Raw genomic sequence first — 11,051 nt, forward strand, 5'->3', positions numbered from 1 at the left:
GCAGACCCTGCGGCCGTGCAGGGCGGCAGCGAGGCCTCTGCCCCTCGTGCCGTGGGCGAGTCTGTAGCTACAGCCTTTCTCCGATTTTGGCAAAGGAGGCAGGATTGCGCTCTTTTCTGCCAGTCCTCCTTTATGTGAAGTGCTGCCCCTTCGCTTCAAAACAACCCCTGGTCCGCTGACCGGGCAGTGGCGTCTCTTCTTCCCAGCGGCCCCCGTTTGGAATTGCAGGGCACCTGCGCTGCCAGCAGCCACAGGCTGGCCTGGCCCGTGCACTCCCGGGCTCTGCCCTTCGCCGAGGCTGCCAGGCCCGACCTCCAGCACTGCCCTCTTTCCTGCAGTGCGCACCCTCTTCTCCAGTCCCCCCGCCTTTCGAACCCTTATTGCTGTTCTTTCCATCAACGTGACTCTCGTCTTCTCTCCGAATTATCTTACACACTCACTATCTGATTTGGAAGGAGACTGCCTCAGGGTGGAGATCGCCTTGTTCTGCAGTGATGCGGGGTCTGGAATGCTGCATAAATTGGCATCTGTGCAGTTTGGGTCACAGTATTACTATTGAAATGCAGAAGTGCTTTCTGAACCGTGAGGAAGCACCCTGCAGTATTAGTCTAATGCCCATATGCGTTCTTTAAAAGGGAAGAAAGCAGCTGTGACACACAGGCAAGCAGTCAGATCTCAGAAAGCAGCCAGAGACCAGGCCTGTGCCCAGCTGTTTCTCGGTGCTTTTGTCTTCAGCGAACCAGGTTTGCAAGATAGTAGATCAGGTCCTGTTGGTCATGCGGACCGTTTGGACGGTTCGTGCTGGTCAGAAAGTCAGGAAAAGCCCTGGAACCACCTGCCTTGGTTTGTGTTGGCCCAGAATCTGTTATTTCCTCAGTGACGTTTATGGGTGAAGTCAGTGGGATTCATTTCAGGGGCAGGTTAAAGTAAATTTCATTTATAGTTATGTAGATGTTTTCTGCCAAAGTGAATCAACTTCAGGTTTTTATTAGCATTTTATGATGCAGACAGAGAGGCTTTTAGGCTTCTTGAATTTTAATGTAGACATGCATGTCAGAGAGCTCATTACAGACTATTGATCCTTCCCAATGCCTGCCTCAAGGATGACTTAGGGAGTGGTCAGTGAGACAGTTTCTCTCTGTCTAAATAACTTGCGTTAAAAATCTTTACATTAGAACTTGTTAGCCTGGTTTTCCTGAATGTGAGATTTAGTAAGTATATTTTGATTAACAATTTAACGAATGTCTTTTCATGAAAGAAATGCTACTCAGAATGAACGGAAATAATGCTAAAAATATCAATCAAAGTTACCTGCAAATCTTCTAAATAGGAAGTTAAATATATCTTGATGACCATTTAGACAAATATGCTTTTATGAGAAGGTAGACAGCTAAGTCAAAATATATTTTAATATGAGTGAGTCTTTGTTCATATACAATGTGTGTATGTTGCACATGGATATATACAGCGATGAGTTGAAGTGTGATAGCTGAACGAGTAGCACAGACAAAAAGTGCCACCTGACATGGAGTTGTGAGGTTAAGTGGGACAGTCGCTGTGGTGTGCTTGGCGGAGTCGTTGACAGTAGTGAGCGCTCGAAGGCTCACCACCCGCAGGCCTGGTACACCTCCGTGACTGTGGGCATTTGGAGAGGAAGCCGGCCACGGCTTAGGGGTCAGGGAAGGAGGAGGGCACGATTGAAATAATACTTCTTGCATCTATTTTATTTCAAGTATTTTTGTCTGAGACATGAATTGCTAATAGCAAATACTTTGCAAGGTATTTATAATGTAATATAATATAAATCCATATTAATGATATGGTCTCTTTTACTTTCAGGAACTTTATATTGCTGTAGGAATATCTGGAGCCATCCAACATTTAGCCGGGATGAAAGACAGCAAGGTAACTAGACAATAATAATGATGCCAAGAGGAGAAACTTTCGTGTTTAAAATTTGGGTTTCACTGTATGTTTCCACAGAAGTAGTGTGTATAGTTGAGCCATTCACTTTCTCACAGATCTGAGAACTGGAAGAAACCCGTCACATTCGCTGCTTAAGGCTCAGCCTTCTAGCTGAGGCAGTCCTGTGGCCCCGCCCTCCCTCCAGCACGCTGCAGGGCCTGTCTTGTTTGCCTCTCAGTCCCTTGTCTGCCAAAAGCAGGGGTGGACGGTGATCTCTGAGGTCGCTCTGACAGTCTGTGACGAGCACACGTGGTGTGAAGACAACTTGGTGAGGCTCCGACCCCTGGTCCTCTGTCCGCTTCACCCTGGTCCCCCCAGCAGTCCTACCCTCATGCGTCAGAAAGGCCCTCTTTTTGGCTCATTACTGAAGTGTGACTGACACGGTTTGGGTTGGAGCATCTTCATTCTTCACACCTCAGTAATTTTCAAAAATAACAGTATACAGAGGAAACACTTAATTTTCAGCTGCTGCTCGGACTGTCTCTTGGAGTCCTGTGCAATGACTCTGTGAAAATAGATTTCAGAATCTGACACGTTAATTCACGCATGACAGTGTACACAGTTAGAATGAAGAACTTAGTCTTTCATAAAGTCGGAGATGCTTTTGATGTCCCTGCTTTTTATCCATTTTGATGGAAAGTTGATGTAAAAGGTAATAAAACTTTTAACAGGTTTAACTTCTAACTTGAAAAAAATGCATGCACCCACCTCCTTGTAACCTCTAAATGAATTGGCCTCAAACCAGTCAGATTTCACAGTTGGACGGCAGGTTTCTTTACTGAAAACAGCAGTGCCAATGGGGAAAATGTGATTTCTGCATTAGAAGGAAAAAAAAAAAATCCCACTCCAACAGCAGCAGCCTTAAAAAATATTTTTAGCCAGGCCAGTTGATACATTTGTAGAATTCTGCATCTCTAAGGATCCCGAGAAGACGCTGGTGAACGTTCTCGTTCCGTGCCGGCAGGGCCTGGTGGGGGGGCAGGTGGGCTGGAGAGTAGACGCCAAAGCGAAAAAGGAGCAGCCGAAGCAAGGGGACCAGTGCTCGGCAGCAGTTCACAAGAACAAGCTGGAGCCGAGACTGCGTCCACGCAGTCAGCAAACGTCTGTTCAGCCCGTGCTTGTGCTACCTCCGGGGGTTGCTTAAAAGAAAAAGACACACAGCCCCTGTCATCATCCCTGTCTTGTGCGGGAGATACGGCAGTCTCTGGTTATAATTTTTGTTAAGCTTTAAAACGGGATTTTAGAGTGATTGGTTTAAATCTGATGGTTGGATGGCCTACTAGCTGCCCTTTTAATTAAAGTCGAAAGACTATGAGATGCAATTGTTATAGTAAGCAAGTCAGTGTAATGAAAGTACTTTTTGGACTATTTACATACTGATAGGGTCGAATACCGTCTGTGCCCTAACAGCTCTGTCATCAAGAAGAGCGTGGATTTAGAAGGATATGAAGAGAGTTCGAGTGCAAGCAGGATTTATCATGTTTACAGTCGGTAGTTCAGGAATATTCTTTAGTAATCTGAAAAACTGTAACCAGCCCAGGTCCTTTTTTGTAAATACTTTAGTAGTTCCTTGCCCACAGTCACATGCTGTTTCTTTAAAAATAACTTTTATATAGTGGGATGAAAAAGCTTTCACATGATGAACTGTCGGATGTTTAACTTGGTGGCCTCCAGGGAAATTGTTACCCATCATTAATTAAATAAATCTCTGCCAGCAGCAGTGAAACAGGCTACATACGCCCAGGAAAGAAGCACCTCCATGCGAATCCAGCCTGGGATTCAGAACGTTTGTCCTTGTGACTTTGCGTGTGAGGCTCAGGTGGAAACCATTGTTGACTTTCTCTGAGCACACACCTTCCAGTGCACATGGCACGTTTCTCTGGCTGGGTGGTCCCCCGGGCTCTGCTTTGCTCCACCCCGGGTGCTCCAGGAAGTTATGCCCATCGCCCAGGGGCCTCCTCAGGGCCCTGTGGTGGAATGACACATATGTCATGGGGCCTGTATCAAAAGATATGACTATATCAAAATACTTTTAAAACGTGTTCCAGCCGTTTTCATGAAATAAAGTAATAGGCAGTTTGACACTTAATTTTGCTTTTAGAGACTTGCATTATAATAATCTGTCTATAAAATAATACTACATTAGAGTCAAGACTCTAATTTTACTTTAATTACAGTGATTCTAGAGGCCATCTATAGGAAATACCAAATTATTTGTAATAGATAAATGTGTTGTTAATAAAAGCGTAAATGGTAAACACAGCACCTTTTTTAGTATTTCTCCTTAATCTGTCACCGATCTGTCATTATAACCTTTCACATTTAAAAAATTTTATAGGACATAAGAGGAACTTTTGGTACTTTTTATAGGAGATGTAGTGATTAATTTGTTTTATTACATGTATTTGCTGCATACATAGGAATGAACTTTTTTATCTTAAAGTCCTCCTTTACAAACAGGCTGATTAGATAGTTAACTTTTACATTGTCACAGTAGACCCAAGATAATAATTTTAAAATACTAAACGGAATGCTTTATATGGAGGATAAATTGTTTGAGCTGCAAAAGATATGAATTAGGGCATGGATTTGATACAGCTTTTTTTCAATTGAAATTTAACATTTGTAATCACAAGTTTAAATTTATGTGTTGTTAATAGAAAACGTTAATCATTTTATAAGGGAAATAAGCTGAAGAGTGACTGTAATAATAAATATCTTGTGATCGATAAAGTAGACTTCTAACTATCTTATTGAACAAAGCACACGAAATATATAAAATAAGTTACTCAATTTTCCATCTATGGGCTTTATTCAGTACAGGTAAAATTTTTGAATCACCTGCAGAACTTGCCAGTTATATTTTGCTTGTTTTAAGTGAGGTTATTGAGGTATAATTTATATACAGTAATAGTCAACTTTTTAATATATTCCACTTAAAATTTTTTTTCTAGTAAAATACACATAAAATTTACTATCGTAACCATTTTTAGCCATGTAATTAAAAATTGTATACACATCGTATACCATACACAATGATATTAAGTACATTCATAATGTTTTACAACCATCACCACCATTTACCTCCAGAATTCACCTTATAAAACTGTAACTCCGTACCCATTAAACACCAGCTCCCACTCCCCTTCCCCCCGGCAAGCACCGTTCTACGTGGTCTTTATGGTTTGACTCCTCTAGGGACCTCGTGTAAGTTTTCGTCTTTTGGTGACTGGCTTATTTCATGTGGCATAGTGTCCTCAGGGTTCATCCACGTCGTAGCATGTGTCAGAAATTCCTTTCTTTTCGAGGCCTAGTAACGTTCCACCGTATGGGTAGACCACGTTTGTTTATCCGCTCATCCGCTGATGGCCTCTTGGGTTGCTTCCCCTTTTGGCTACTGTGAATGACACTGCTATGAACATGGGTGTACGAATATCTCTTCGAGACCCAGCTTTCAATTCTTCGTGCCATATACCCAGAAGTGGAATTGTTGGGTCATGTGGTTATTCTGTTTTTAATTTTTTTTAGGAACTGCCACGGTTTCCTTGGCAGCTGGACCATTTGATATTCTCACCAACAGTGCACAAGGGTTCCGGTTTCTCCACGTCCCCTCCAGCACTTGTTTTCTGATCTTGTTTGTTTTTTTTGATAGTAACCCTCCTAATGTGAGGTGTGAGTTATCTCATTGTAGTTTTGACTCGCATTTCCCTAATCCTCAGTGATGTTGAGCATCTTTTCATGTGCTTATTGGCCATTAGTGTGTCTTCTTTGGAGAAATGTGTATTCAGGTATTTTGCCATTCTTTTAATCAGGTTGATCTCTTTGTTGCTGTTGAGTTTCAGGAGTTTTCCACAGTTTCTGGATGTCATAATCCCTTATCAGACATGTGATTTGCAAATATTTTCTCCCATTCTCTGGATTGCTGCTTTACTCTATCGATAGTGTCTTCTGATGCACAAATTAAACATTTTTTCATGGGGTCTAATTTGTCTTTTTCTTTTATTGCCTGTGCCTCTGGTGTCATATCTAAGAAATCACTGCCAAATCCAATATTGTGAAGATTTGCCGTTTTTTTCTAAGAGTTTAATAGTTTTCAGTCTTAACATTTAGGTCTTGGCACAGTTGTCAAAAATCACTTGACCATATATGCAAGGGTTTATTTCTGGGCTCTCTGTTCCGTTCCGGTGCTTTACGTGTCTGCCTTCGTGCCAGTACCACAGTGTTTTGATGAGCTCTGGAGTAAGTTTTAAAACCAGGAAGTGCACGTCCTCCAGCTTTGCTCTTTTTAAAGGTCGTTTTAACTGTTTGAGGTCCCTTGAGATTCTAACAGGGTTGCAAGGAATCTGTAGATTGCTTTGGGTAGTAATGACATCTAAGTTGTGTTAGCTGTTCTGGGTTTCTTGAGATTTCTTATGAATTTTAGGAGGGGTGATGGGTTTTTACATTTCTGCAAAACTCATTGGAAGGACAGTTTTGATAGTTACAGGATTCTTGGTCAACAGTTTTTTTTTTCTTTTAGCACTCTGAATATATGAGCTTACTGCCTTCTGGCCCCCCATTTCTGATGAGAAGCTGCTGGTGATCTTATTGAGGATTCCTTGTATGTGATGAGTCACTTCTGTTTTTCAAGATTCTCTATCTTTGGCTTTCAAAAGTTCAATTATAATGTGTCTCACTGTGAGTCTCTGAGTTCATCTTTTTGGGCATTCGTTGAGCTTCTTGGATGTTTATATTCACCTTTCATTAAATTTGTGAAGTTTTTAGCCATTATTTCATCACATATTCTCTCTTTCTCCTTTTTTTTCGCCCTAGGACTCCCAGACATGTCTTTTAGTCTGTTTAATGGTTGCCCATAGGTCTCTTAATATGTGTTCACTTTTCTTTAATGTTTTTCTTTCTGTGCTTCAGAGTTGATCATTTCAATGGTGCTGTCTTAAAGTTTGCTGATTCATTCTTCTACCTGCTCAAATCTGCCTTTGAATCCCTCTAGTGAATTTTTCATTTCAATTATTGTATTTTTCAGCTCTAAAATTTCTTTATGGGTTCTTTTTAGGTTTTCTTTCTCTTTCTTGATATTTGTTTTGTTCATACATCATTTTCTTGACTTTCTCCACATTTTCCTTTAGTTCTTTGAGATGGTTGTTTCAAAGTCTTTGTCTAATTAGATCTGCCATCAGTCCTTTTTTTAGGGACAGTTCCTGTTTTTTTTTTTTGAATGGACTGTATTTTTTTCCTGTTTCTTTGTATGCTTTGTGATTTTTTGTTGTTGAAAACCGGACATTTGAATCTAATAATGTATCACTGGAAATCAAATTCTCCTCCTTTTCCAGGGGTTTTTGGTTATGTTTTTGTTTATTCTTATTTATTTGATGGCCGAAGGCTGTCTCTGTGCCAAGGATTAACCTGAGGTATGAGTGTAAGTTCGTCTTCTCTGGGCTTTTCTGAGCCTGCGCCTTTCCCTGGGCACATGTGGTCACAGTAATTTCCCCTTATGTGCAGTTGCTTTTGAATTTCCTAGTCTGGCTGCCAAAAGGGGAAAAAGAGGAAAGTGAAGGGGGCCAGCAAAAGTAAAATGACCCTTTAAATCCCTTGCAAATAACTTGAGTCGGAGGGGAGGAGCTCGCGTTAGTGGAGGGCAGTGCAGTAACAGTAGGAGCCCCTCCTCTGTCTACACCTCTGTGGTCAGAAGCAGCAGTCATCGATCAAAGCACAGGTCCCCAGTGTTGGAGGATGGGGTCCTTTTTGGCCACTCTGGCTCCTGCAGGTTGTGTACCAGCTGCCTCAGGAACAGGTGCACCATGGCCGGGAGGGCAGCTGCCCTGTGCCAGAAGCCAAGGCTCACCCCGCAGCCCCCCTGGCAGTCGCAAGCTCACAGTAGCCTCCAAGTCCCCAAACAGTTAGGGCACGCAGGTCCTGCCCGTGCAGTTGCCGTGCAGGTGAGGGGCAGATTCCTGGCACTTCCCGCAGTCCTCTCCTCTGGGTTGTTCCTCGTCGGAAATTAAACACCGGTTTATAAATCAAAACGTACCTTCAAAAAGCAGTGATTTAAAACCTGTTTTAATGCTGTGATGGGCTCATGGTGGGGGTGGGAGATAACTTTGTTCTAACACAGCAAGTTCTAGATTTACAGTATCGGCATAAATGAATAAAGTTAATCTTATTTGGTAGACATTAAGACTACAAGTTTGTCATTAGGGAAGTTAAAATAGAAAAATCAATTTATGTGGTATGTTTTCTTGATAAAGGCCAAACTCTTTGTTTTTATTTTACAGACAATTGTGGCAATTAACAAAGACCCAGAAGCTCCAATTTTTCAAGTGGCAGATTATGGGATAGTCGCAGATTTATTCAAGGTAAGCTGGCCTTGATAGTGATGGCTGTCATCCAGACTGTCATCCAAGAACCCCTTAGAGCTGGTCCGGGAGGAAGCTTTTATAGGGAGACTGTGTGTTTGTGTATCCTTTGTGTGTCGATATTAAGATATGTACACACAATTTCGAATTACTTAGAGTGAAGTCCTAATGCGTGATGTTTATATGGAGCATTATAAGCTTTCCTTGAAGGGATCTATAGTGTCTTTAAAATATCCACGTGGCTCTTGGCATCTGATGCGCTGAAGTTAGTGTACAGTGAGGAGTGACTCAGATAATTATAATCTAGAATCATATTCGGGGACACCTTAAAGAAATTCACAGTAAATCCCATCCTTTAGAGACTTGCCCATGACGCGTAGCTTTTCAGGAGGTCTGGCTTAGGCCGTCGCCTTCCAGCCCCGTGTGCCAACCGATGTGCTCGTGAGTGCACGTGGAGAGCACAGCTGGCTCTGGAGACGTCCATGCTCCGTGAGCTGCTGGTGTTGCGCAGGCAGGCAGAGCCTAAAGGGCTGTTGCCGGGGTTGGCATGGCCGTCCCGCTCTGGAGAAGCCCCCTTCCCCTGAGCTTGCATCGTGCTTAGGGAAGAATGCAGGGCAGGGGTTCAGTGACCCCAGAATCCTGTCACGTGGCCCAGCTGTGTAAGAACAAACAATAGTGGCAGTTATTTGACCACTGAGATATCCCCGAAGGAGGAAAAGTTACTATAGAAAGAGAAACTTTTCGCATTTCTGTTCAAGGATGACTTTGTTCAAGTAGCAAGTATTTAGTTCCGGTGAGATACAATAAAGAGCTCAAGGCCTTTTAATTTAACAGTGAAATCAAACACTTCCTAAACCCTAATCATATATCATGTTGACATGTTTGCAAGAAGACATCTACTGTAGTTGCCTTTTATTTTTCCTCGAGAATATTTTAATAAGTTTATAAGTAATTTTGTTTCTTTTAAGGTATTTTTCCTGTCTGCTTCTGTACTGTGTATTGCAACCAACATGCAGGGCTTACTTGATAAAAGGATGCAGTATCAGACAGCTGGGAATTTGTGATGTTCGTACCGTGGACATCTTGGTAGAAAGATGTCACCTACGCTCTGCGTCTTGCATTAAGGGCTGCCCCCGGTCTGACACAGAGGTGGGGAGACAGGAAGAGGGAGTCAGAAGTGGGGAGAAGTGGGAGGGGGAGCGGCGGTGTGCTCAGAGAGCTCTCGTGACAGTCCTGGGTCAGTAAAGTGGAAATGGACCTCAGAAGGCGTCCAGACAGCTGATTTTCGGGCCGAGATTCTCAAGCTACTTTTGGCATTGTAAGAATCCCCCATTTAACTATGGAGAGACTGGACTAAGACATTATGTTTACTTTTAAGAGGAATTATATTAATGATGGAAATAATATGGTACAGTAATTAAGAGCTTTATTTCATAATCTGTCTTGGCCACATACTAGTTAAATTATCTTGGCCTGGCCAAGTTATTTGATCCCTCTAAATGTAAACGTCCTCATAAATTATATAAATATACTACCTACTGTACAAGGTCTTAATGAAGACTAAATGAGATTAAACTGCACCTGGTACAGTTGGTGTGAACTATTAGCCTGCTGTCTGTGTGTATTTGCTCCCATACAGGTCCATAGGAGGCGCTCAACAAACAATAAGTACAGTTGACCTTTGAACAGCACTAGTTTGAACTGTGTGGGTCCACTTATATATAATGTGGATTTTCTTCAGTAAATACTGTAAATGTATTTTCTCTTCTTTACGATTGGCTTAATGACAGTTTCTTTTCTCTGGCTTACTTTATTGTAAGAATATAGCATGTAACACATATAACATACGAAATATATGTTCTTCAGCTGTTTCTTATCGATAAGGCTTTCGGTCAACAGGAGGCTATTAGTAGTTAAGTTTTGGCGGAGTCAAAAATCGTGCCAGGATTTTCGCCCCAGACCCCCCACCTTGTCCAAGGGTCAACTGTGTTATAATTGGAGGTAGAGTGAGAGGACACAGGGTACCACCTGACCAGTTGTCGTTTTTCTAAAACATGTACAATCAGTGTTTTTTTAGGGTATTTGCCGAGTTCTGTCACCATCGCCACTATCTCATTCTGGAACATTTTCGTCACACGGAGCAGCTCAAACCGTCAGCAGTCACTCCCTGTTCCACACTCTGCACAGCCCCTGGCAGTGACTGATCTGCTTAGTGTCTGTAGATTCGCCAGTCCTGGACATTTCATGTAAATAGAATCATGTCCTGGGTGACCTTTCTTGGCCAGCTTCTTAGCACGGTTTTGAGGGTTCACTAACCCACATTGGAGCATACGTCAGCACACTGTTCCTTTTTATTGCTGAATAATATCCATGTTTGGATGTGGCACATTTCGTTTATCCATTCACCGGTTGGTGGAGGTTCTGCTCGTTTCCACTTCTTGTTTGTTGTAAATGATGCCGCCATGAACGTACGCGTTTAAGTTTGTGTGCAGACGTGTTTTCACCTTGTTTGGGTATATGCCTAGGTGTGGAATTGCTGGATCACTTGATAACTCTATGTGTCACCTTTTGAAGAACTGCCAGACTATTTTCCAAAGAGACTGCCCTATTCGAAATTCCCATCAAGAGTGTATGAGGGCCCGTTTCTCCGTACACTTGGTGACACTTGTTATCGGCATAGCCACGCTAGCGGGCATGCCATCTCATTGTGGTTTTGGCTTGCATTTCCCTGAT

The 11,051-nt window shown here is 42.4% G+C and overlaps 1 protein-coding gene across 1 annotated transcript in view; it reads left to right on the forward strand.

The window, feature by feature from the left end:
* The window catches only part of ETFA (electron transfer flavoprotein alpha subunit), a 56,727-nt gene that overhangs the window by 40,092 nt on the left and 5,584 nt on the right, over positions 1 to 11,051 (forward strand). Inside the window, exons 8-9 of the mRNA XM_023524722.1 lie at positions 1,840 to 1,905; positions 8,238 to 8,318. Of these exons, the coding sequence (XP_023380490.1) occupies positions 1,840 to 1,905; positions 8,238 to 8,318 (147 nt within the window). The remainder of the gene's footprint in view (positions 1 to 1,839; positions 1,906 to 8,237; positions 8,319 to 11,051) is intronic.

The sequence above is a fragment of the Pteropus vampyrus genome, unplaced genomic scaffold (genome assembly GCF_000151845.1).
Source record: "Pteropus vampyrus isolate Shadow unplaced genomic scaffold, Pvam_2.0 Scaffold489, whole genome shotgun sequence".
Taxonomy (NCBI): Eukaryota; Metazoa; Chordata; class Mammalia; order Chiroptera; family Pteropodidae; genus Pteropus; species Pteropus vampyrus.